At 45.8% G+C, this 26,433-nt stretch overlaps 1 protein-coding gene across 1 annotated transcript in view; it reads left to right on the top strand.

The window, feature by feature from the left end:
- LOC138468463 (5-hydroxytryptamine receptor 1F-like) overlaps positions 1 to 26,433 on the top strand; it is a 333,504-nt gene that overhangs the window by 183,748 nt on the left and 123,323 nt on the right. The window contains exon 2 of the mRNA XM_069608999.1: positions 15,718 to 15,878. Coding sequence (XP_069465100.1) covers positions 15,718 to 15,878 — 161 coding nt within the window. The remainder of the gene's footprint in view (positions 1 to 15,717; positions 15,879 to 26,433) is intronic.

Genomic DNA, 26,433 nt, shown 5'->3' on the forward strand with positions numbered 1-26,433 from the left:
TCCGCACCATGCTGCGCAGCTGCAGTATTTCTCTACTTGTGATTTGTGCACCATAGCGCTTTACCAGCCCTGGAGTCACATCAACCCGTGGGGCCACTTCACTCAACTTACCTCCATGGAAACCTCCACGGCCCACACCAAAACAACGTGCCATGTTCCACGTAGATATATCAGCGCTATCTCCTCACTCTACGGGCAGTCATGGATTACCACCACGGATAATGGGGTTATAGACCCCAGACAGGATTCCCGCACCACCATAGAATCCACCAAAAATAGACCACCATCACCCTATTGGATCATGTCTCATGACCCACCCTTGTTTCCTCTCAGATATGGGACCCACCCTGGCCTTTTCCAGTTTGCGGGACCCTGAGAGATGTCGGCCTTCAGGAAACTTTGGCCCACTCTAAGTGTATTTCGCACTAGCAATCCAGTAACTCCTTGAGGATTGTCCACAGCATCCCACTGCTATTGCAGCAGCAGGCAAGCTGTTTATGGATACACCACGTGATGTATCATTACGGCATCACTCAGCCAGTATTAAGTACTATCGTGAATGAATCAATTATCTCCTGAGATCCCTACAGCTTCTTTTAATCAACAGATTCCACGGACCACATCGCAATTGGTGTCCATCCTGACGAAGGCCAGCACATAGACAGGCACCAATCAAGCCCTATTTTGGCCGAAACACACCTGTGTCGATCCCCCGTGACACAACTGTTCCATCCCCCTCTCGTGTATGTTTTGTAAAAACTGTTGTGTACACCTTGTGCGAATTACACCTGGGACCACTTTCAGTCCCAGGCGGACCTTTCCTCAATAGTAGGTCCATCCTACCTCATCTGCCTTGGGAATGTGGCACCAGTTGGTGTTTTGACCTCAATATCTCTGAGGTCGACACTTACCTGTGTTACCACTATTTACAATCACTCTTGTCCATTTGTTTCAAACTTTTGTGCTTATCGAAAGTACTGTAAAGTAACTGTCAAATCACCAAAAATATTCTGTGTCATTTTGAAATAAATATACACATACAGAACCACACTATCGCCTGTAGGATCTGTCATCCTGATTATTTTTGTCGTATTTATACAATATCGAAGTACTTTAGGCTACGTTGAATCTCGAACTATCTGACAGTGTGATCCTCGGCAACAGGCCCCGTGTCTCTCAACCCTGGCTCCAGCCCTTTGACTTTCGAACTCCTGTCTTTGAGTGTTTCTTGATTCTGCCTGCCTACCCAAAATATTGCCTGTGATCTTTGCCTCCAACTCCCTCTGGGTATCTCAATTGCTAAGTGTGTTTTTACCCCAGTAACATTTCATGTCACAGATACGCGTTTAGTTAGTAGACCGACCAGTCGAAAATTGATTGCAATTGTATTTGCGGTAACGTGTTTTGTTCTTAACACAGGTGCATTCAACACAGGGTACTTAACTTTAGAGTTACTGTACAAAGTGAATTGGTTAGTTGTAGTATATTTAACGCGTGTTTTTTTCATTTAAGTTTAATAGAAGTGTTGTGTTTATAACAAATGTTTAAAAATAAATGTATTTATATTTTTCTACCTGAAACCTTGAGTCAGTGTTTGCTTGAGTCACACTAATTGTGGTCCCTTTGTGTAATCTCTGCTACTGCTCATATACTCTTGAGATAAGCCTGGCTGCTCTGCTACTGCTACCTCTATAACTTAGTAGTACAGGCTTGTACCAAAGGTAAAACTTGTATGGTCACCTGTAGTCTTAATCGTGTGTAGTGGTCCCTAAGGGCACTGCACAGGATTCTGCCTAACAATGACCAAGACACAAGGCCCTCCTAATCAAAGGGGCAAACAGGGCTCAAGAGCTGGGAATGGCCAACAGTGGTAAAACTGAATCAGAACAAGAAGGGGGGTACCAGCCCTAACTGAAAGGTCCTGCTATCGGAGGGCAGTGAGTGAGCAAGTCACCTTCAGAATAGGATGGATGACCATGAAAAGAACAATGAGGTACAAAGGCCATGCAAAAAGTAAGCCTGGGGTGAGTGATCAATGGGAAGGAAAGAAGGGGCTCCGAGGGGAGGGGGCGTGGGGTTGGAATCCAGTATAGGTTGGGGGGTCCTGCTGAAGTTAAGGCAGAGGGGTGTAAGGGGCTCAATTCCAGAAGAGGAGATTCCGTGGGCTAGGGGCCGGTTGAGCCCGCCCAGCCAGAGTGAGGGGAGGAGTGACGGGAGGGGGGAAGGTCGAGGGAAGGGAGAGGGGTGGGCGCGGGGTAGGGGGAGGGAGGGTAGGAGAGTCCGACCTTGAAAGACAGTTGAGGTACAGGAAAGCTGAGCATGCCTTTGAACATGGATAACCTAAAAAGCCTAGGCATCATTTCTCTGAATATAAAGGGGCTAAACTCCCCACTGAAGAGGAAACAATTGGAAAGGTACATACGTAGGGAGGGCCCGACATAATAACATTACAGGAGACTCATGTACAGACCCTGGACAGGGATCGGATGAGATTACAAGGCTTCCCCCAAATTTATCAGTCCACGGAAAAAGAACAAAAGACGGGAGTGCTGATAGCAATACGGAAATACCTAGACCTTATAGTGACCGAGACAGACAGGGATACCCAGGGGAGATAATAGGGAGGGCTACACAATAGCAAACCTGTATGCTCCTACATGCCTTCATTCAACGTGCCCTGGTCAGACTACAGACATTCACGAAGGGCCCTATTATTCTAACAGGCGACTTTAACTTGGCCTGGGACCCAGAAAAGGACAGATCCACGAAAAAAAACAAGGAGGTTGAAGGGAAACCATTGAAAGAATTAATAGAGAAAGTGTAGAGGCTAGCCTTAGTTGACATATGGAGGGAAAGGGTCGGGGATAGTGAAGGGTTCACATTCTTCTCCCACACCCATCAATCTTGAAGCTTTTGGGATGGGTGAAGGCTATAGAGGTGGGGGGCCATAACCCTCTCGGACCAAGCACCCCTGTCATTGAAATTAAGTAGAAAGCCAGGGTACACAGGACTTTGGAAATGGAGACAACCAGGATTCCTATTTAAAGATGAGATTCTGAGGAATTAGTTGGTTGAGGCGATTAATGCTTCTTTGAGGACAATAGTATAGAGGATACAACAGAGCAGATGAGGTGGGACGCCTTTAAGGCTACAATCAGAGGGATAATCACTGCAATAAAAGCCTGCAGGGATAGGGAATTAAGACTGTTAGAAAGAGACTTGGAGGAAAAGCTAAAGAACATAATGTCCAAGTGTGATGCTGGAAATGCATTGGAGGGACAAGGCCTCCATATCCTTGTCCTTTATTGCTTTTAATCATGTGTTCTGACTTGTTTTCCATGCAGGAGTTCATGTGGGACTCCTGGCGGTGCAGCTCATCCTGTATTTGGTTTGGTGAACAGACCCTTGACATGCCCTTATGGCACCCATGAGTGTGAGTACAACCCTGTACTCCGAGTGTATGTTTTTGGGCACCTGTGTGTGACCCACAGAGCAGGGTATGGGCTGATGGAAGCTCCGTGCTGAATTGACAGGTGCCCTGAGCGTGCTCCATTTTGGATGCCCAGGCCTTGTCATTGGAATCAGTGGATTCCTGATAGGAAACAAGATGGCCCCTGTGGCCTCTTGCTTTCTATCGCCTGTTTCCTTACTTTTCCCAAAGTCCCGGGAAGCCCTGACTCTGTCCCTTCCCCCTGACTGGCTGTTGGGTGGGAGTTCCATATATGGTTGTGTGGGGAAGTCCAGGCCAGACTGGCTGGGCCTTCCCAATGACAGTATGTTGTGGGTACGCCCGTGGGGTGGGACCTGGGTGAATGGAGTTTGTGACGAATACGCATTCTGTGTTATGGGTGTCTAGTATCTGGTGTTCGACACAATGACTGAGACAGCCCTGCCTGAAACTGGTATGAATGCAGTGTGTAGTGCTGAATGGTAGAGTGCTTGTCCAAATCCACATTCTGTGTTGTGAGTGTCTGGATGGAGAAGAATGGCCTGAATGCACTGTGCGCCTGATTGGCTGCCTGACTTTCTGAATGCCTTTCTGAGTGATTGGTTGCCTGAGTGTGACGCAGCAGAAGGAATGGGAGATCAACAGTATATCTGGGGGCCTCACTGCAAGAAATCGTTCAGAAGCTGAAGTTGACACTTGATGCTTACTCTCGAAGCCGAGCCGGAAGAAGGTGAACCGCTGTTCCCTTCCTTGCAATCTGAAAGCTGCTGTGCCTTCAAGAACTGATCCAAGATAGGACCTGGCTAGGAGACCTCTCCTCAAGCTACGAGGGACCATCGTGCACCAGCTGATCTTTACCAAAGCACCCTGGTAGACAGACCTACGAAAGGCTGCCGACCAGAGAAGGGGACCGTCGAGCAGAACGATGAGAAGCACCGGACAGCCGTCCACCGTCGACGACCGACGTCGCCGACCGGAGCCACCGTGCCCCCTTTGCCTAAGAACATTTGATCCAAGGACTCCCTTGCTCATCCCCGTCGACCGCTTTCATCCTGATGGAGAAAGTCAAGGTCCTCGACGACTGAGGATAATCCGGCGGTGGGGTTCCCGCCACCCGAAGACCTCAGAGACACCAATGAAGCTACTGAAGCCAGCCGTGGACACGTCCCGTTGCCAGATGCCGACGACCCGACGCCCTTGCTGGGCCAAAGTTCTACCCCGCACGCCTCAGCTTGCAGAACATTTTCAACCAATCGTCAATGAGCACCACAAGAACTGAAGCAGCTGCCGCAATGACAGTGTTCACCCTTTTCTTTACCGAATCTCGACGACCCGTGGCTCCTGCCTGAAAGGGAGTGCACTCGAGAAGGGCTCGTCGACAACTCGTCGAAGAACTCTACGTAACCAGGAACTTTGTGGTCCTAGACCTATTTAGAAGGAAATAAGGCTCTTAAGAACACTATATGGACTGGGCTTGTACGATATATCTTTATTTACAGGTTTCCCATTTGGGTGGGGGTTTCCACACAGAACTGTGTCTAGGTAAACAGGGCCAGTATTCTGCCAATTGTTCTAACCAACTGTTTTCCCCCTAACTCTATTGTTGGTTCACTGGATTTATTGATTTGTGTGACATTTAAACTTCGTCTAGTTAATGCACTTTAAAGGAATCAAAGTAATTGTGGTACCACGTAGAACTGTGTATATATTTGCCATTGTAGATTAACTGAGCACAAAGTGAGTTATTGTGATTGTGTATATAACCTTGAACCTTAATTATATAAAGACTGTATTGCAACTAATACAGTGTGTGGACATTACTTTGTGGGTGTTTGGGGACTACACTGTACTTAAGAACCAGCCCGCATCACCTCCTGAGAAGCTAGGCCTTGTTTGCTCTTCCATTGCTACCATTATAGAGAATCTTGGCTGGGGTCCCCTGTGCCTCTCCTCTACTATATAGAGAGCAGGAGTACAGACACCCCCCTCCGGTCTTTACACCAAGGTGGGAGTGGGAGCGAGTGGGAAAATCCGAAAGGAGTATAGAGCTATAAAAGGTCAATTGGAAATTATACAGACAAAAGCAGCAGAAAAATCATTAATGTTTCTAAAACAGAAATATTATATCAATGCCAATAAATCTGACATACTTTTGGCCAGAATGCTCAGAAAGGAAGAGAATGCCAAAATTATGACAACAATAAAAGGGGAGGGGCGTAATCAGCACGTACACCAATGACATTACCCAGGAGTTTTTGAGGTTTTACAAAGAGCTATACAGCTCTGCAAATCCTAGAGAACAATTTCAACAAGAGTACATAGTAGCAAGAGAATTAGCTCAAATATCTGACCGTGAAAGAGAAGCATTAGAAGGAGAAAATACATTGGACGAGGTGTGAAGGATCATTATGACCCTACCCACCAATAAATTCCCCAGCCCAGATGGGTTTAGTGCAGAATTTTATAGGCCTTTCAGGGAAATTATGATACCATATCTGGTCCTTCTTCTCAATGATATGGATAAAAAGGGAAAAATTACAGCATCTATGGAAGAGGCTGAGGTGGTCCTACTGCCAAAAGAAAGCAAAGCCCCGACCATATGTGGTTCTTATAGACCGATAGCCTTAATCAATGTGGATGCAAAGATTTTTACAAAGGTCCTGGTGAATCGCCTGGACCAGATCCTACCAAATATAATTGGCACAGTCCATTCAGAGTTCATCAGGAGCAGGCAGACGAGCGATAATACAAGGAGAATAGCTCATTTTATAGAAAAGTCAAATTAAAAAAAAACATAGCAATCTAGTACCTGTACACACGAAAAAGGCCTTCGACGGGGTGGAGTGGAGGTTCTTGTTCACTGCAATGAAGCAAATGGGCTTTGGGGAAACATTTCTAAGGAGGGTCAAAGCCAACTACGAGAACCCATCTTTGAGATTGGCAATAAATGGCCAGCTATCCAATCCCATTAAGGTCCAGAGGGGTACTAAGCATGGTTGCCCTCTTTCCCCCCTGCTCTATACAATGTACGTGGAACCACGCCTGGTGACAATAAGAGCAAATGGGGACATGGAAAGGATACCATTTGGGGGAAAGGTCCCCAAGATAGCAGCTTTTGCAGATGACATACTGCTGACGTTGATGAATCCGGAGGGCTCTCTCAGGGCAATGAAGAGTGAGATCTTACGGTACGGGAGGATAGCTGGCCTGAAAATAAACCCCCAAAAACAGAAATCTTGAACCTCACAATCCCGAGAGAGATAAAGAAAGGGCTCAAGGCTAGGCTCCTGTATAAATGGATGGAGAAATCCATAACCTTTTTAGGAATAAAGCTAACCAGAACCTTGAATGATCTCTACGGTGCCAATTACCTTCCCTGGCTTGAAGTATTGAAGAACAAACTAATCGATTGGGGACCACTAACAATAACCTGGATGCGTAGGATCAACGTTATAAAGATGGTTATCCTACCACAATTGCTGCATTACTTTTTGACCCTCCCATTCAGGTTCCTGCCTTCCTCTTCTTGGTGGTCCAGAAATATACAGGGAGATTTGTTTGGAACAACAAAAGACCAAGGATAGCTAGAAGGGTTATGATGATGCCCCAAATCAGAGGTGTATTGGGGGAACCGGACCTTAAAGCATACTTTATAGCAACGCGGATAAGGTTAGTGAGGGATTGGCTGAAAGACGACCGGGAAAGGTTATGGAGGACAATAGACAAGGCTGTAACAGGGGACAATTTAGATGAGGTACTCTGGAAACCAAGGGGAGATAGACCAAAAAAGATGTACCTCAGTAGGATACTGACAGTGGGAGGTGACTCCTGGGACGAGGCAATGAGGCAGGCCCAAATAACTACATTTCCATCGCTATTTACACCAATTTTCGGCAACCCAAGTTTTACCCCTGGTTGTGGAGATAGAGGCTTTGAGGTTTGCCAGGAAGGAGGCTGCCAAAAGATCTGAGATATGTTTGTTGGTCCGGATATTAAAACATTCCTCCAATGCAAGGCTGGCTTTGGACTGGAAGAGACAGAGAGGTTTAGATACTTCAAAATAAGGCACTGGCTAATGCAGCCGTCCATGAAGGAGGCAGCGACTCGCTGCTTAACCCCCTTTCGAGCAATTCCAAGTGTCTGAATCTGGAAATAAATATCTAGTGGGGGCACTTTATGGGCTTATCAAACAGGGTGAGGAATCAGGGTAAATGAGATATATGGCATCCTGGCATGGGGTTACAGGCCAAGAGATTGAGGAGACAGAATGGAAGCAATTGTGGGGTAATATACCCAAGCCAGCAAGATCATTACAGATCCAGGAAATATGGGTTAAATTCATGCTGCAATGGCACCTAACCCCAGATACAATACACAAATTCTACCACTCACTATCCAATTTGTTCTGTAGACAGTGTCAAATGGTAGGGACCTGGAACCATATGTGGTGGGACTGCCCTTTAACTCAATACTACTGGAAGGTAATATGGGAAGCCCTGGGAGAAGCATTGGCTCTGAAGGAAGGATGCAACAAAGGGCTCTCCATTTTGGGGATCAGGGAGAGTTGGATGAGCTGGCCTCCAGAGCGGATCGTCAAATATATGTGATTCTGATGATGGTGAAGCGCTGAGGGTGGTGCAAAAATGGAAATCAACAGATCCTCCGACCAAGCACCACGGGGTGGGAAAGGTTTGGAACTTTACAGTTCTGGAATGGGCTACCTACTCGATGAAAGGGGATCACCAAAGCTTTTTGGAAGACTGGTCCCGGACTGTGGAATTTCTTCAAAAAGGGGCAAGGGTGAGACTGCCAGGCTTGGTGGAATAACATCCAGGTGATGTGCTTGTACGAGGCTAGAAGGCAAAAGAAAATTGAACTGAATACAAATAAGGAGGTCCAGACTCTCGGGGCAGGGGGGGAAATTGTGTTTTGGAAAATTGTGAAAAGGCCTATAAAAAGGTATATGGGAAAAAATACAACTTTGAAAGCACCCCTACAGTTTGAATGGGTTTGTGTGCTAAATAGGCATATGTCTACGGGCGGCTCTAAGGCTATGCCACCATTAGGGGTGGGGTCTCATAACATGTATATATAGCTGTTATTGTAGGTCTTGCAAACAAGTATTATTATTTATTATTATTATTATTATTTAAGTGTGCTCTTCAGACTTCTCATGGCTAGCCAGCTTGGTGTCAAGGAAACTGTCATCATGAACAGCTACAGTTACGACGAGGCGAAAACAGCCCTCAGCATCCACAGCAATCCCATTGGTAGTTATTTACTGTATTGTCTTGGGAGAAGATACAACTGTCTTGATGCAATGGACGACTCTCAGGCTTTGATGGTGGAACGTGAAGATCGGGAGTTCAGTGAGAACAGATCTACACTTTCTGTGAGTATACAGTCACCCCTCATCACCACAGTCATGAGGCGGTCTGTAGGAGATGTCATTCAAAACACTCAGGCGAGTTCAGCCAAAAATATAGCTAAGTTTGCAAATGGCTGCCAGTGCTGACGCTGTGGTTCCCCAGCAGCCGATGGGCGTAGATCCTGTGCTATCTTATTTAGTTTAGCAACATGGTGAAATGAAGTGTGAAGACAAAGGATACAAGTCCATGATCATGCAGATTGATGGAGTAGAGCTGGGGGGAGGGTGGCCCCAACCCCCTGAACATTTGGGGGATACAGAGGGCTATAGAGCATCGATATTGAACATCGTGTTAGCCGGTGGGTATATTTTTAAAGTGAAAATGTGTATCTTTTAGGGGTGTGACACCTAACCCCAAGTTAAAACCGCGTGTTTCTGTTTTTTTTCTACAGCATATAGCTGATAAAAAGGATGGCAATGAGGAGGGTGAAGCTGTAGCAAACACTGTCAATATTTACTGTGTGCTGCTCAAATCAAATTGAAAACCTGGGGAATCTCAAAAATAGACTTTGTAAGCAATGTATTTCTGTAATGGAGACTGATAGTGTTAAAGACGATGCAGTCACAACAGTTGTGACCCGGCCTGATACCCTAGCCATTAAGAGCTTCACAGCCATAGTTGGGAAAACATGCTTAAAACAACATTTTCACAAATGGCGTGCCGTGTATAAAATTGGCGATCCACAGCAGGAGGCTCATGAATGTTAAGAAATATCCTATACAGATCAATTATTTTGTAAAATATGCTAAATGTCCTATAGAAATGATATGTCTAATACAGCTAACAACCCAGCCAAGGGTTGGGAAAGTGGCGGACAATGCAAGTGGGCTATGTGAAGGCATCATGAAGTAGACACAGACAACTGAGTCGAATGTTGAGATACAAACCTTTTTTAACTAAAAAGAGGGTTGGAAAAAGACCTAACTTGCCCCATGATGAGGTGCGAGTTCCCTACCTAAATAAAGCTAATGATAGTCTGTGTCAGGAAGTTCGGAGCAAAAGTCTGTCTGTGTCCAAAACCTATAATTGCCCTCACATCTAATTGCATACAATGTGTAGGGATGTCAGCATCAAATGAGAAGTGTTCAACTAAAAGTTCAGAGCTTCGTCCAGCTCTTAGATGGAAAAGGGATTTCCCTTCTCCAAGCTTGAAATAGTTCACATTCAAAATGAGGGGTTCCCTTCCTGAGGCTTTCAAGTCTTTCAATGTTCGAAAATAACACAATTCCTTAGGATACTCAATGATCCACAAAAACACAAATCCTTGGGATAATTCCCAGCTCTTCAGGTTTGGTTCATTTCACCAACTTCACCATGTTCAGTTCATCAATCTTGGTTCACACCAGTTTTCCTTTATTCAGTCACAAAGTGGCTTACCTTAGGTGGGTGTACTCTGTCTAGGCTCAGTTGTTGGTCCGCCCCTTACTGGTCATGCAACCGACACACCTTACATGGATCTGTTTCATAGATATCTTGCCACAGTACCAGCTTCACAGCAAGGCTTGACTTAGTATTCTTCCAAGTGCCCTTGAAACTTTATTATTGCTCATTTGCTCACCATTCACTTATTTAGTAGCTTTCACCTGCAAAACCAACATAGGCTTCCCAGTACACTTTCCTGCTAGGAAACCCTATCCTACCCTTACTGGTCATGCAACCGACACACCTTACATGGATCTGTTTCATAGATATCTTGCCACAGTACCAGCTTCACAGCAAGTCTTGACTTAGTATTCTTCCAAGTGCCCTTGAAACTTTATTATTGCTCATTTGCTCACCATTCACTTATTTAGTAGCTTTCACTTGCAAAACCAACATAGGCTTCCCAGTACACTTTCCTGCTAGGAAACCCTATCACTGTTCTTTTGCACAAGCCATCATAAGCTTTCCAGTACACTATCCAGCTAGGAAACATATTCTTTGTTTCAGGTGCCTTGATCAAAGCACCTGGTGCCCTTTTTACTAGTTTCTCTTGCATACAGGCTTTGTTACTGTTATAGTATTTTAAACACTATTGTTGATTCTTGGCAATGCTTTCTTTTTGCAACTCTTGGCAATGCTTGCTTATTTGCACAACTATTCTTTGTCTCTTGGCAATGTTCACTTTTACTGTTTTTTTATCATGTTCATTACTTTTCATATTGGTTTCATTATATTCATTTCAGGTATTCAAAATTAAATGTCTCTTGGACTAAACCGCCCATCCACCACACGGTGAAGCAAAGCTGTGACCTGCAGTGTCCCCATGATGCAGATCAGTAAGGCCCTCTGACCTGTTGTATGAACCCCCTTCCAAGGCTCCTTAGTGTATCAAAAAAACAATTCTGATCCGCTGTAGCATTCTTTTCAGTGTAGTTGCAACTAAGAAGCATAATCAATACTCTTTGACTTCTTTAAACTGGTCAAGGATTGCTGCCCATCAGTAGGCTCTATTTTTTATTTATTTTTGCATTTTTAAAGTGCTGAGACTCGAGGCGCTGTTACAGGAATTGTTTTTTTTTTAATAGTTGCATAATTAACACGCTTAAATACCCAGAGGTTTCTAAGCGCAGAACCAGGGATCGAACCTGTGTTGCTTTGTGTCATCTTGCTTCCAAGGCAAGCACGTTTCCGCTGAGCTATCCTCCCGGGACTGCTTTGTTTCATGCTGTTAGGCCCTGTCTGTGGATCCCCCACTGACGACCGTGCAGCCCCATGAATGGAATCCATTGTAACTTTAGAGAGATTTTAAGAGGTTTTGGATTTAAAACACGCACTCAACATGTCAATAAAACAGGTGTCTTTAAACATGTCAAATAAATATAAACTAATAAATAGTATGAAATCTATTGTAACTTTAAAGAGAGTATAAGAGTGTTTGGATTTACAACAGGCTATGAACATGTCTATAAAACATCTTTTTGTATTTTATAGTTCAATATCAAACCAATAGGGTTGCTATCAGAGTTATATTTTTCTACCAAATTAATTGGGGTTCTTATCAAATGTATGTCCAATTTATATACAAATTTCTGGGGGTGTCATCAAATTGATATCGAATTTCTATTAAAAAAATGCTGGGGGGGTCATGAGATTTATTAGGGTTCAATCAATTTATATCAAAAATATATAAACATTTTTGGGGGTCATTCAATTTATTTGGGTTCAATCAAAAGTATATTGAATTTATATAACAAATATAGGGGGTCATGAAATGTATTGGTGTACAGTCAAATTTACATCAAATTTATATAAAACATTTTGGGGGGTCCTCACATTTTTTGGGGTTCAGTCACATTTCTATCTCATTTATGGAAACATGTTTTGGGGGTCATTAAATACAACCTTATATTGCACAACACCCCTGCCAGTAGAAGGCAGTTATCCCCATGATAAAATTCAGTCTAGCTGCACACATAATGTCCCTCCTGCTCTTATATTTTGCACAACACCTCTGCCAGTAGAAGGCAGCTATGCCCCACTAGAAAATTCAGTCTAGCTGCACACATAGGGCCCGATTAATAGAAAAGGGTGCATTTCTTCTGCAATTGCCTCGCACCGAGAACGACACTGCACGAGCCTGTGCGCAGAATAAAAAATGTGCGCCCTGCATATTCATGGAATTTACTGTGCAAAGTAACCGTATTCACAAGTTGGGCCCGACACGCCTCCACGCAACGCATAAACAGCCAGAACTGAGACCTTTGCGTGCTCCTCCATGCGTGAATACATGTACCCTTCAAACAGTGCGTGGGGTCCCCCACAATCAGGCCTCCATAATAAGGCCTGCATTGCGTTGACCCTGCACAGGGTCCCCCGTAGCTCTTGCCAGCACCCCGACAACATGCGTATGATACTTTGTTACTTGGGTAAAACTCAGAGAATCTTGAGTGCGAACCCCCGTAAACTGTTCCTACATCCCACTACACTGCGTACATGCACCCCTAAGTCAGATCGGAACCCTGGTTGCATACACGCACCCCGTAATCCGACACGTCTGCCTTCGGGTGTTGTAGAGATCGAGGGATTTGCATGGCCATTTCTCTGCCGGGTGGTTCCTTGAATATGTGTCATTTGGCGCAATTGTCGATGTGCGAGGAACTGCCTGCATGGTGTCCTCGTAACGCCCACTTTTTTGCATGTTCTTCCCTATTTTCTGAGTTCTGCCCCTACCCAGCCCTCTGTGCAAGCCACATCCATGCTCTGCGTGGTGCATCGCGTAAGGGTGCTCAGCGGCTCGCAGAGACGTGCCGAATCTGCATGAACTCCAACCAAGTCCTGGAAAAATACTGCACATTTAATTCCATAAATCGACGAATGGGATTTTGCAAGTGCGCAAGTTCCCTATTTCCCGCGCAAGTTATTCCATGAATCGGGCCCATAATGTCTCTCCTGATATTTGCACAACACTTCCGTAAGCAGAATGCAGCTATCCCCCATGACAACATTTGATCTAACTGCACACATAATGTCGCTCCTGCTTATATTTTGCACAACACCTCTGCCAGTAGAATGCAGCTATTCTCCACCATAAAATTCGGTCTAGCTGCACACGTAATATCTCTCGCATACTCTCCAGTCTACTGTACCGTCACTGACCCACCAGCCTGCTCAACATTGGTGACCAGCAGGGACTTGTCCACCCCTACCTACCTTCGAACCAGCCAAAATGCACACATGCATTCTATAACTCCCTGTTATTTCCAATTCTTGGACTTCAGTCCCCAAAGGCGTTCAACCTACAGCACGTTGAGACCATACCAATGTGAAAGGTGCTATAAAATTACATTACATTACATTGATATACAAATGTTTGGGGGCCATCAAATGTATTGGGGTTCAATCACATTGATATTGAATGTATATAAACATGTTTGGGGGGGGTCATCACATTTATAGGGTTTCAGTTAAATCACTATCCAGTTTTTATATACAATTCATTAGAGATCTTGTCAAATGTATATAAAAGTCATATACATTTCTTGGGGCATTACATTTAATGGGGTCAATTCAATGTATAGGGGTTCAGATACATCTCTATCAAATGTTATATACAGTACAGCAGGGTTCTTATCAAGTTTAAATAAAATGTATATAACATTTTTGGGGGATTTACAGTTATAGGGGTTTAATCACATTTATAGAGGTTCAGGGATATGGTAAAAGGGGCATGGCCACCTGTCACTTGAGATGCTTGATGAAAGGTTTCTCACCCTACTACTCCCTTTATCAACACAGCACACGTTTCTCAAGGGAGATACAAAAAACCGGAAGTTGTGATGAAGAGGTTTATTCCCCAGGAATAGTAGGGGAAACATCGGGAGTTCTTTTTTTTTAAAAAACAATTTTATTAATGTTTACCACAAACAATCAACATACAACAAAAACTTGCAGTACATGTCATAATACTTTAACATCATGCGTGTATCATTCGGTTTCTACTGCTTACCCTTTGCCCTCCCCCCAACATCGGGAGTTCTTTATTGCTGTATAAAGAATTGCCTGTCCTGGGAGGCAGAGAAGCACCAGTTAGTTAGCACTGTGACGAGGAGGGAGGACATTAGATAATGGGCAATGGCACGCCATTGGTGGTGTGCCTCAAGGGTAGCTAAGTTTAAACAGGAAATATACACTGTCAAGTATGACTTTTCTGTGAGTATTTATGAATGTATGTGAAAAATTCAAAACAATTTCGAGGTGGAAAAGACACGTTTTTTTTCCTTCAAATTAACATAATTATTTTTGGCTATGTGCACCTTTTTTTTAAACATAATGCGGGGGAAGACCACCGCAGCGCCCCCCACATCCCCCTACCTTAAGTGAGCAAACATTTCGCAAACATTCGGCCATCCGGTGCGTTCTTGGATTAAGTCAGAATTTGAGAAGCTGAATGGCCCTTTCCCTGTTTGTTCTAGCAGCATTGGCTGTACCCTATACTACGGAAAAGGATTTCTGCTCTGTTTAGGACTTTTTTCATCTCTAGTTCAAGGATCCCTTTTCTGGAATTCTTCCTAACTGTTGTGTCTCTAATTCAGCGGCTGAGCATGGGCAGAACATAGTGCAACCATGTCCCACTCTCCTCTAGGGATCAAGGCACCCTCCTAGAGAGAGAACTGGGCTGGGGCATTGGTAAGACAAGTTAATGACTAGCAGGTTTTGTTTCTTTTGTAGGAAGATGTGTCACAGGTTGGTTCTGTTAGCAGGCGCAGGCATCACGACCTGTAACTGAACAGTTGTGAAATCATCCATGTATGATGCCAGCCCTTCTGAAATTCCTGCTCGGCGTTTTCCTCTTTCTCTAACTGCAGCACGCCTTCTTACTCTCCTGTAAAACTTGAATAACGCAATTGTTAAAGTGTTTTTAAGGGCGATGTTCCCACCACAACTCTAGCTTTGGGACCAGGCAAAATCGGTTCCATCCCACTTCTCCATCCTACCGAGGAAAGTCCCTGTTTATTCGTAGGCAAAAAAGTGGCTTTTAGATGACTTTGTAAATTGGAAGTACATTATTTTCTAGGTTGGCTCTCGCTTCTCAACCTTTTGTTTGAAGACCATTGCACCCCAGACAATCTGAGATGTATAAAGTTCAATGTGCGGCCTGCACTTAATGGAAAAAAGATTATTCCATACCCATGCATTGTTGAATGGGCCCCCTTCTAGTGCAGGTGGGGAATGTGCTTTATTGAGTGAGGAGAAAATAGCAGTGTGCCTACCAACCATTTAAATAACGCGTGTGGACCTCAAATCCATACATAATAGATGGCTTTTATGATACCCTGTTAAAAGTACAAACATTATCCTGTTGGAACTATCCCTTCTAATTTTAATGAAATTTCGCATTTTGCGTCCTCTACTTTGCAGGAAACATGTTAGTGGTTTTCATCATTGCTGCGAATAAACGTTTTCACTCGTTGACCTCAGCATTCATCATCAACCTGGCGATCAGTGACTTTTTAGTCGGTTTGGGAATCATGCCATTTGTGGCAATGTCTGTGCTGTATGATGACTGGGCGAACTTAAAAGTAAGTGTTATTTGTTTTTCTAATAGACAAATGTGCAGATACAAGAACATGTGGCGGCTATTTATTGCATGTGGGTAAGATACACAGAAAAGTCACCAAATTAATTGAATGCACTCAAAATTGAGGCCTATTTTACGCATCCTTTGCACCAGTGCTGGGCAAATTTGGCATCAGCCTTTACACAGGTGCTGAAATTGTACTAGTACAAATATGTAAATATATAGCACCATGACAATCTGTGCCCTAGTGCAAAGTTTCACTGCACTACTGCAAGTCTATATCGAATTTGTATTTAACAAATTCTGGGGGGTCATGAGATTTATTAAGGTTCAATCAATTTATATAAAAAATGTATAAACATTTTTGGGAGTCATTCAATTTATTGTGTTTCGATCAAATTTATATTGAATTTATATAAAAAATGTAGGGGTCATCAAATATATTGGTGTTCACTCAAATTTATATCAAATTTATATAAAACATTTTGGGGGGTCCTCACATTTATTGGAGTTCAGTCTCATTTCCTCCTATGAACAGGTGCAGTCAAAAGGGCTAAATAGTAGGGCCAAATGGACATTAAAAGGTAGATATTGACACAAAACTTCCTTTTTATTTAACATATTTTTATTGAGTTTTCAATATTAAACGTATACAACATCAACTTCAAAATTAACATCCCCCCCTGCCTCCTCGGGCGGCAATTCGTCTGGGATTAGTTTTCTTTTCCTTAAAGGATATCAAGGATTCTTATGTTGTGGGGCACCACTGGATCATATAGTCAATTTGAAGGTAGGTTAGGATACTGCCCGAGTCAGATCGGAAAGTTTCCGGCTTCCCTTGTATCTTGTACATGATCCACTCCATGGACACGAATTTCCACACTTTTGCGAACCAGTCGTATGTCGTAGGTGGGTGCTTCTGTTTCCAATGTTGAGCTATTGCTAGCCATGCCGCTATGAGTAGTGTCATGATCCCTCTCTGTTGGGATTTCGTATATACCCTCTGCTTTGGTTCCCACATTCCTGATAGCCATATTTTATCTTTCAGTTCTTGCGTTCCTTGTACCATTTTCCCCACTTGTTCTTTCACTTCTTTCCAGAATTTTGCTATGGTCGGGCAACTCCACCATATGTGAATCCAATCTCCTTTCTCTGCGCATACCCGCCAGCAGGGGTTGCTTGTGGCGGGAAACATGGCGTGGAGTTTCTCTGGGGTACAGTGCCTTTGCAGTACAATTGTATGCCACATTTCCCTCAATTGGATGGAGCGTGTCAGTTTGGGAATTTTGTTCCATAAGTTTCGCCATTGGTCTCTTGATATTGACTTCCCCAGTGTCACTTCCCATGTTTTCATATATTTCCATGTCATTTCTTCCCCTTGTGTTTTTAGAATATTGTACAGGTTGGAAATCAGCTTGTGGGAGCCTGTTTCTGTGGTCATGTATACTTTGAATTGGGTTAGTTGTCTCGTGGCCGCTTCTTTCTTAGGGGGGAGTTGTAGCCAATGTCTCAGTTGCGTATATTGGTATTCCTCTGTGGTTTTTATCCCCATCTCTTGTTTGCATTCTTGGAGTGTTCTTATGTTCTGGCCCTCATACATATCCCTTAATTTCGTACACCCTGCTTGTGTCCAACTGAGGTGCGCCTTTTGTTCCAGTCCGGGGTAAAAGTCTGGGTTACCGAACATTGTGGTGAAAGGGGACGGGTGAGTTGTGAGGTTTCCCCTTCTAAGCACTCTGAGGATTTTGTGCAGCCACAGTAGTTTGGACAGGGGGCACCCACTACTGCCTTATCTTGTTTTGCCCAGATATGTTGGGGGGATTGGTCCACCCATTCTTTAATGACTCGCAGTTGCGTCGCCTCATAATATCTCCGGAAGTGGGGGAGTGCAAGTCCCCCTTTGTTCCATTGGGCCGTTAGGGTCGCCATTGCAGTCCTCAGCGTCTTGTGCTGCCATATAAATTTGGAGATCATTTTATTGAGTGCACTGAAGAATGATCTCGGTACTCTTATCGGGTTAAGCCTGAAAATTGTACAATGTTTAAACACTAGTTAGAGCCTTCTGTAAATATATGAATATCAGCATTTGATTTTTTTCAGAAAGGACCAAGCGATTGATATTGTTTTCAGTATTTTGTAAATGGTGTCCTCTTGCCCTTAAGATAATAAATGAAACATCTAAACGTTTACAGAAAAATGGCTCTGCTAGTTTGTTTTTTGCTCTTTGTCAGTTTGTAGTGCACTAATAATGTGATTGGAAAATGTAATATAATGCTAACAGAATAACTGGTCATTTGTATACTGACTTGTCGAACACATCTATTCATATAACTTTCTTTAAGTAAGCATACAGTTGGAAAATGGAAGAGGATTCAAAACATCACCACACGTACATCAAGGTTGTAACAATGATGTCCATTCCCTTTGTCATATTCCGTAAACATGAGGGCATGCCAAAGCTGTGCCACTTGGAATGTACCTATTCATCATATAGAAACAACACAGTGTTTGTAGAGTTTCTAACTCCAGCAAATCAATTTAAGTAGCTGTCTCCCAAGCCAACTGTTTAGGGGCGGTGAAAGAAATGCTCTGATCTGCAAGTTTATATTGTCACTATCAGAATAAGAAGTAAATACAACAGGCGATGCACCCACGCATTCTTACAACTGCCCATGAGGCTTTTTTCTAGGCAGTGGACTCATTTAGTCAATAATGGACATATAAAGAAGTTGTCAAAAGGCATATTTTTCCAAAACAACTCTAGGTGCACAATAAGAACCAGTTGAGATATAATTTGTGAAAGCACTAAAAGGGTTATGAATTAAGAAAAGCATGTACCAGAGAGTTTCAGATATCATATTTGGGCCAAGAAGAATGCACCCTAAACATATTCATTGATTCAGCTCCATAGACATTTACCTTTTCCCAATCCATATCATTAGTGTGAAAAGCAACCACAGTAAAATTGTACACTCAAGTGTAGTTGACTATTCAACTGAAGCAAGAAAAGGTTGCTTCATCGAACTGGGCTTCCACTGCAAGCCCGTATGATCTTCAAATCCTGCTGCATCATCTACAAGGCTGCCACCCTGAGGTCGGCAAGCTACCTCACTGCAAAACTCAGCATCTCATGGAGGCCTACGATCTGACGGAAGGATATGTGCAGACTTACACTCCACTGGTGCAGGGAGGAAAGAACCAGAAGACAGGCAGTGTCTTTTTTTTTTTTTTTAACTTTCTTTATTATGATACCCAATTGGGTGTGTAACTTCCCCAACTTGTCCCCCTCTCCAACCCCCCTTCCCTCTCCAAAGACTCACAACTTTACAACCATAGTTAGTTTTCACCTTCCAAATCACGCATATGCCACTGAAACGACCGCTTGTAATGTCCGGGGAGGCAGTTATGATGTCCCTTCTGTTCAAGGTTAAATATTCATGTAGTCTTCTTCTACCTTAGACACCTGGGCAGGAGTCAGTGGATTGCGCTGCTTGTGCCTTGTCCATTTAATACTGTCTGAAAGGAGGCCAATAATCAAACGGACGGCTGGTGCTCGGAATTGAAGCAGCAAACATAGCCTATTCTGCTCGCATAGGTCCATGCATTCCAACCACCTCGTGAAAGTGGGGTGGTTGGGCTTCCCCCACGTTCTGGCCACTAGGTATCTAGCTATCGCTGAGGCCATGCCTGATAGCTTTTTTCAGTGCGGGTGCTCTCTTCAATCAGAGCTAAGAGCCATAGTTCTGGGGTGTATGTTCGCGTCGGGGTTAGCATCTCCGACATTGCCTCCTCTATGTTTCCCCAGAAGGTTCTAATATTTGGGTAGCTCCAGCTTACATGATAGAAGTCCGCCCGTTCCGCGCCACATTTTTTACAGGTGGATGGACTCTCAGGGAAGAAACTGTTTAGAGTGAGCGGGGAGTAGTAGACTTGATGGATGTATTTGTAATGGAGCTGCCTGTACAGAGAATTCAGGGAAATGTATCGGGTTTGAATGCAGATGGACTTCCACTGCTCCTCGCTTAGTGTGTTCCCTAAAGATGCCTCCCATGTGGCCCTGTATGCATGTTTCTGCACCAGTCTCCCGCTCCTTAGAAGTTTATAGATGGTGGATTCCAGCTTCCTAGGGGATGTGGGGTGAATTATGTAGCACTGAGCCGGATGGGGGGGATGGGGCTCGTGGAAAATCAGGCCATTTGGCCCTAAGTGTACCCCGCAGTCTGTAGTAGTGGAGTAGAGTCACTGCATCAGACTCGCCTCTAGAGCTTAGTTCGTCCCATTGTATAAACCGACCATCCTGCACTAGATCCCCCAGGGTATGTACTCGCAGTTTTCCAAAGGAACTTTCGTGTGTGAGTGGGATTCCTATGATGTCATATACTGGTAATTCGGTTAGAAAGTGGGGGGTGGTTTGTAGTATTTGGTTTATACTCTCCCAGGCTCTGCATGTTATCGCAATGGGTTGGATCTCGCCCCTTGAGACTGTGTCTCTGTCGCCCCATATCATACCCATTAGAGCATCGGGGTAGGTGATGGCCTTGGCTAGCAGGGCGTGTGGGGACTCGGGGTTGGGAGGGTTCCATCCCGATATGTATTGTGCCTGGGCAGCTAGGTAATAGAGGTATATATCTGGGTATTCCATGCCGCCTGCCTCATATGGTCGGGTAAGAGTGTTGTAGGCTATCCTGTGCTGTTTACCCACCCACACCAGCCTCGTCATCAATCTCCTAATGCGGGTCCAATAGCTAGCAGGAGGCCAAATCGGAACATTTTTATATATGTACAGAAGTTTAGGGAGTATTGCCATTTTTGCCAGCGCGATGCGGGTGGCCTGAGAGATTGGGAGCCGTATCCATGCTTCTACTTTTAGTTCTAGGTTCTATAACAGCGTGATATAGTTATCTTTGTACAAGTTATCTCTAACGGTGGATATTATAAAGCCCAGGTAGCGTATGCGTATGCCCTGTGGACACCATCGGAAATCATTGCCCACATCGGCCCTTTGCACTTCTGGGGTTAGGGGGAGGACCTCGGATTTCTCCCAGTTGATCCTGAGCCCGGATAGTTCCCCAAACCTGGTCACTTCTTGCATCAATGGCAGTAGGTTTTTGCAGGGATTTTTAACATAGAGGAGGACATTGTCAGCGTACAGAGATATGGTGGAGAGGTGTGTGCGTGCACGAATCCCTCTCTGCGCATGTAACTCCCGAATATGGCATGCCAAGGGTTCCATCGCCAGGGCAAATAGAACCGGGGAGAAGGGGCATCCCTGTCTGGTGCCGTGTGTGGGATATATATGCGTGGAGGTGGAACCGTTTGTGTATACTGCCGCTCTTGGAGCCGTGTATAGGAGTTTAACCCATTTGATGTATGTCAGACCTAGACCAGAACGCCGCAGTACTTCGAAAAGGAAGGGCTATTCGACAGAGTCAAACGCCTTTTCGTCATCCAAATCCGTGACTACCATTGGTATTTCTGGGTTAACATTATGCATAAGGGTGAACAGGCGTGGCTAGCCAGCTATGTAAGAGGCTGGGAAACTCAGAAGCTCCTGTGGATCCGCCAGCATTCAAACTAAGCCCGCTGGCAAAATGCAAATAAACTGAACCGAAAAGCATGACCAGCAATAGGAAGATTAGCGGCACACAACGCGCATAATTGCACCTGAAACAGCACACCAAGGATGAATAATTCGGACAAGGGGAAAGTTGCAGGATTCCCACAGGACCACCCAAAATGGCCGCCCTGGAACAAAGGGCTTAATCTGCCTGCGGACCTGACAAGAGGAGCGGAGTGCCACCATACAGACGGCACAGCGGAGGAGAAGCGTGGTCCAGGGCATCCACACGGAGCATGACTGAGCCCCTGAAAAGACCGGCTCATAGAGACTGCAGAGGAGGAATACGGACAAAGGAGGAACGCACCCCGTCGAGGCACACAGCATCGAGGCAAGTCGCGGGGCGGAGGAGGCCCCTCGGCAGATCGGAGGCCCCCCAGCAGACCTGACACCCCCACGGCAAGGGGACAGCACGGTGGAGGAAGCGGACACCCCCGTCATGGGGGAGAGCAGCTGCCGCACAAGCCAACTGAGAGCGGCTTTGGAGCAGGAGGACTCCCCCCTGACAAGCGCACCGGACTGCTGAGGGGCAGACACAGCGAGGGCCAGGACAGTGGGGGCCGCGAGGGAATCTGAGCCCCACGGCCCACAAGGAGTAGAGCCAACGTGGGAAGCATGCCCAAGGGGCACCTGGGCCGGGCCAAAAAAAAAAAATTATAATAATAATAAAAACATTTTTTTTTAAAAAAGAATAAAGGAAGTCGGAACCGAAAAGGAGGCACACTGGGGCAACAAAGGGGATATCCCCCCATGGTGAGTCATACCAAGGTCATACCCTGTGAAGATGCAGATGGGCACTACGCAGCCCGCATTATGAGGGGAGCCTGCCTGATGTAACCAAGGGGAATAACATACTCCCCAGCACTGCGCCGTCCCCACAGAAAGCCGCGGAAACATGGGCACGGCGGAGGACCTAGAACTCACTTGAGTGTAAGATACAGAGGCAGACATAGGAATGAGTAGAGGAACGCCAGTAACAGAAGCTACCTCACCCCAGGGCGTAAGCAGTACGCAACAGTATGGAACAGGGGACCAGCTCAAAAGCCCTCAGAGCTGGCCAACAACATCAGCTGGTGAGGTACTGGACACCGGAAAAAAACAGGAGAATACAGCAGGAGACCCACGGCCAAACGCCACAAACGAAAGACAACTCAACCCCTGGTACGCTGGGTGGGATAGCCCAGGCGCCATAGGCGCACAAAGAAGGGCCTAAAACAGAGAAGCATCAACGATGGACAGGCACCCAGTGCCGCGATAGCAAGATCGCCCGCCCCTGTTGGGACTGAATTTGATCAGTCAGCACTGCGGAAACCTGGGCTCCTCGCAAAGGGGGCCAACACTCCATCGGACATAGGAATGGCATCCAAACTCCCCAAATCAAAGGGGAAGCAGCCCACCATAGAGGAATACACCAGAACACCACAATCAACAGAGGGAGCCAGACATAAGGAGAGAAACCCACAGACGGACACAGAACCAGCGAGCAGCGAAAAACACATTCCGGAGGCGATAGCAGACCTAGAGGCCACATGGGAGACCAAACTAGAAGCAGTCATGGCAAACCTCAAGACGTCACTTGAATTCAAGATCGATGCATTGCAGGTGGATGTCACCCTCCTGCGACAGGATGTAAGAGCGATTGCAGAATGCACAAGCGTGCTGGAGAAAGAGGTCCAATCAAACACCGCCACCTGCAAGGCGAACGCCACCGAGGTCCACACATTGTGCCAACAAGTAAGCAACTTGGAAAATAGGGCAGAGGAGGCCGAAGGACGTGCCCGGAGAAACAATATACGCATCATTGGGCTTCCGGAAGGCAGAGAAGGAACAAACCTCACCGAATACATAGAAACTATGCTACTGCAAGAAATTGAAGGGGGGCACTCACCCAGGGATTCGCGGTGGAAAGAGCCCACTGGGCATTGACACGCAGACAGGCGCCGGGTGCCCGTCAAGGCCCATCATCGCCAAAATACTACATTACAGAGACAGGGAAAGAATCCTACAGTACTTCCGCAAAGGGGGCACAAAAAAGAGAGCGTCCGCAGCCATAACAACATATCCGGACTACACACTCCAGGTACAAAGACGCCGACTAAACTTTGGAGCGGTTAAGAGGAGACTACGGGAGGCGAATCTTAAATACATGCTGATGTACCCTGCAAAGCTGAACATTTTTCATAAAAACAAGGCCCTGTTCTTCGAGACCCCAGAAGAAGCTATGGATTGGTTGGACGCACAGAACGGCCCACAGGAGACGAGCGAACGACAAGGAGGCAAAGACGACAAGTGAAGCAGCGGTCTCCAACTTCGAGGTGCTGTGTATATAATAACACTGGGACTTGAATATAGAATCATGGAGGTCAGTTAGAAGGCAGACAAAACATAAGGTGGGCAAACTATACAGCATATTTGATGTGGGAGACACAGAGGTCCCAACTCGCACCCCAGTAGATGGATTAGCTTGGTTACTAGTAGTGCGGCGACCACCTGCAGGGTTCCTAGCACCGAGTAAATTGGGGCAGGACTGGATGCGGGAAGGCCTGAGATCCAGGGATGGAGATGGCTACAGTTGGGGTTTGGGAGAGTTGGGGGAGAGGGGAATGTTGGGGAGTTGGTAGAAAAGTTAACAGGAGAGCGAGTAGGGGGACGGGAGGACGGTGGGGGGGAGTTGGGGAGTTTGTAGCGATAGTAGGGAAGGAACAAGCGTGTACCATCGGGAGGGGAGGACGAGAAGGGAGGGGGAAGGGATGGGAGTCCGACGATAATGGGTGACCTTAGAATAATAACTTGGAATGTTAGGGGTCTCAACAGCTACCTGAAGAGGAATAAGGTAATGATGTACCTGAGAAGGCAAAAAGTGGACATATCCTTATTGCAAGAAACCCACCTAACTAAAGAGAAACAAGAGGTGGTGAAAGAAAAGTGGGGAGGGGCCACCATGGGAGCAACGTACTCGGCATACGCCAGGGGAGTACTCATTTGGGTGGCACCACACGTGCCCTTCCAGATGCTGCAGGCTGGGGTGGAGCCGGATGGGAGAATGGTAGCGATGTGGGGGTTGCTGGAGAACAGAGAGCTGTGCATCATAAATACATATGCCCCAAACCAAGATACAATGGCCTATTTCAAGACACTCTATAGCAAGATCAGTCCTCACATGGGAGGCGCGGTAATATGGGGGGGGTGACTTCAATTGCACGTTCAACCCTAAAATGGATAGATCAGACACGAAACTGGATAAGCCCACCGCAGCTGCGAAAACGCTATAAACCCTGCTAAGGGACTTTGGGCTGGAAGACATATGGAGGCAGCAACACCCGTGAGATAGGTGCCACCCCACATAACCTGTACACGAGACTGGATTATATGTTTGCCACCCCGGAACTTGCTGGGGAAATAACAGGCTCAGAATATAAGGGAAGCATACTATTGGACCACTCCCCTCTGGTCCTGGTGTGGCGACACCAGCCCCCCAGAGCCAAGATCACAACATGGAGGCTTAGAGCGGAGGCTTTGAAAGACAAGGCATTTCGGGAGGACCTGAGGGTGGAGATAATTGGGTATTTTGAAGATAACACGAAGTGTGGAGTCAGAGGGCACTCTGTGGAAGGCCTTCAAGGTGGTGGTAAGGGGGGGGGCAGCCATATCCAAATCCAGAGGGCTCCAATAGAGCGAGAATTACAGGAGACTGAAAAGAAACTGGAAGCAATCATGAAAAGAGAGGGCAACTCACAGGAGGACGCCGAACAAGTGAGCCGATTACAACAGGCGTGTGCTGGGCTCTGGGAGAGGTTATGTGATCTGAATTATAAAAAATATATTGAGAGACAACACGCGGGGGGAGACAAACTGGGGAGGCTGCTTGCATGGTTATACAAAAGCGAGACACCAAGATCAACAATCAGAGAGATAAAGGGGGAGGAGGGCCAGGTCTGGAATACCCAAGAGAGCATGAACGAGGGATTCCTTAGATTCTACAAACACCTCTACGGAGACATAGGAGAAACGGCGGAGCAGGAAACCCAGGAGACTCTAGAAGACATAGGCCTACCTAAGTTGAGTGAGGAAGACCGGGAGAACCTGGATGCCCCAATCACAATAGAGGAACTAGAGGCAGTGGTAACACACCTGCCCACTGGCAAAGCCCCTTGGACAGACGGGCTCCCTAGCGAGTTTTATAAAACGTATAGACAGGAGGTTCTCCCCCCATTACTAGCAATGCTAAATGAGGCCTTCGAGAGAGGGAGGCTGCCAGAATCCCTGAGAGAGGCGGTAATTATCCCACTCCTCAAACCAGACAAGCCAAATACAGACTGTGGGTCGTACAGACCACTATCCATGTTAAACCAGGACAGCAAAATCCTCACGTCTGTGCTGGCGAACATACTCAAGCGGGTAATCAATAAACTAATTCACTCAGATCAAACTGGATACGTCCCAGGTAGAAATATATCAGATAACCATAGGAGACTTCACCATATTATCGAACATTCAGAGGGCGACCCAGACGAAATAGCAGTAGTCTCACTAGATGCAGTGAAAGCCTTCGACTCAGTAAGATGGCCGTGGATGATGGCGGCCTTGAAAGAATACGGGATGGGTCCAGGGTATCTGCGGTGGGTGAAATTGGTGTACAGCTCCCAAATAGCTAGGGTAAAAACGGAGCGATAATCCCAGACAAATGGCAACTTAGCAGAGGTACGAGACAGGGCTGCCCATGGTCCCCGATGCTGTACATCCTAGCTTTAGAACCACTGGCAATCTGCCTGAGAGAGCAGTACGAAGAAATATGGGTCCGCACTAGGGGGGGAGGGGCGCATTTGATTTCACTGTATGCGGACGATATGTTGTTATACCTGCGGTACCCGGAGGAAAATTTGCAATATGTCCTGGAAGTGATGGAGCGCTACGCGACCCTTTCGGGCATAGCGGTGAA

The sequence above is a fragment of the Ambystoma mexicanum genome, chromosome 4q (genome assembly GCF_040938575.1).
Source record: "Ambystoma mexicanum isolate Mex_15411 chromosome 4q, UKY_AmexF1_1, whole genome shotgun sequence".
Classification (NCBI taxonomy): Eukaryota; Metazoa; Chordata; class Amphibia; order Caudata; family Ambystomatidae; genus Ambystoma; species Ambystoma mexicanum.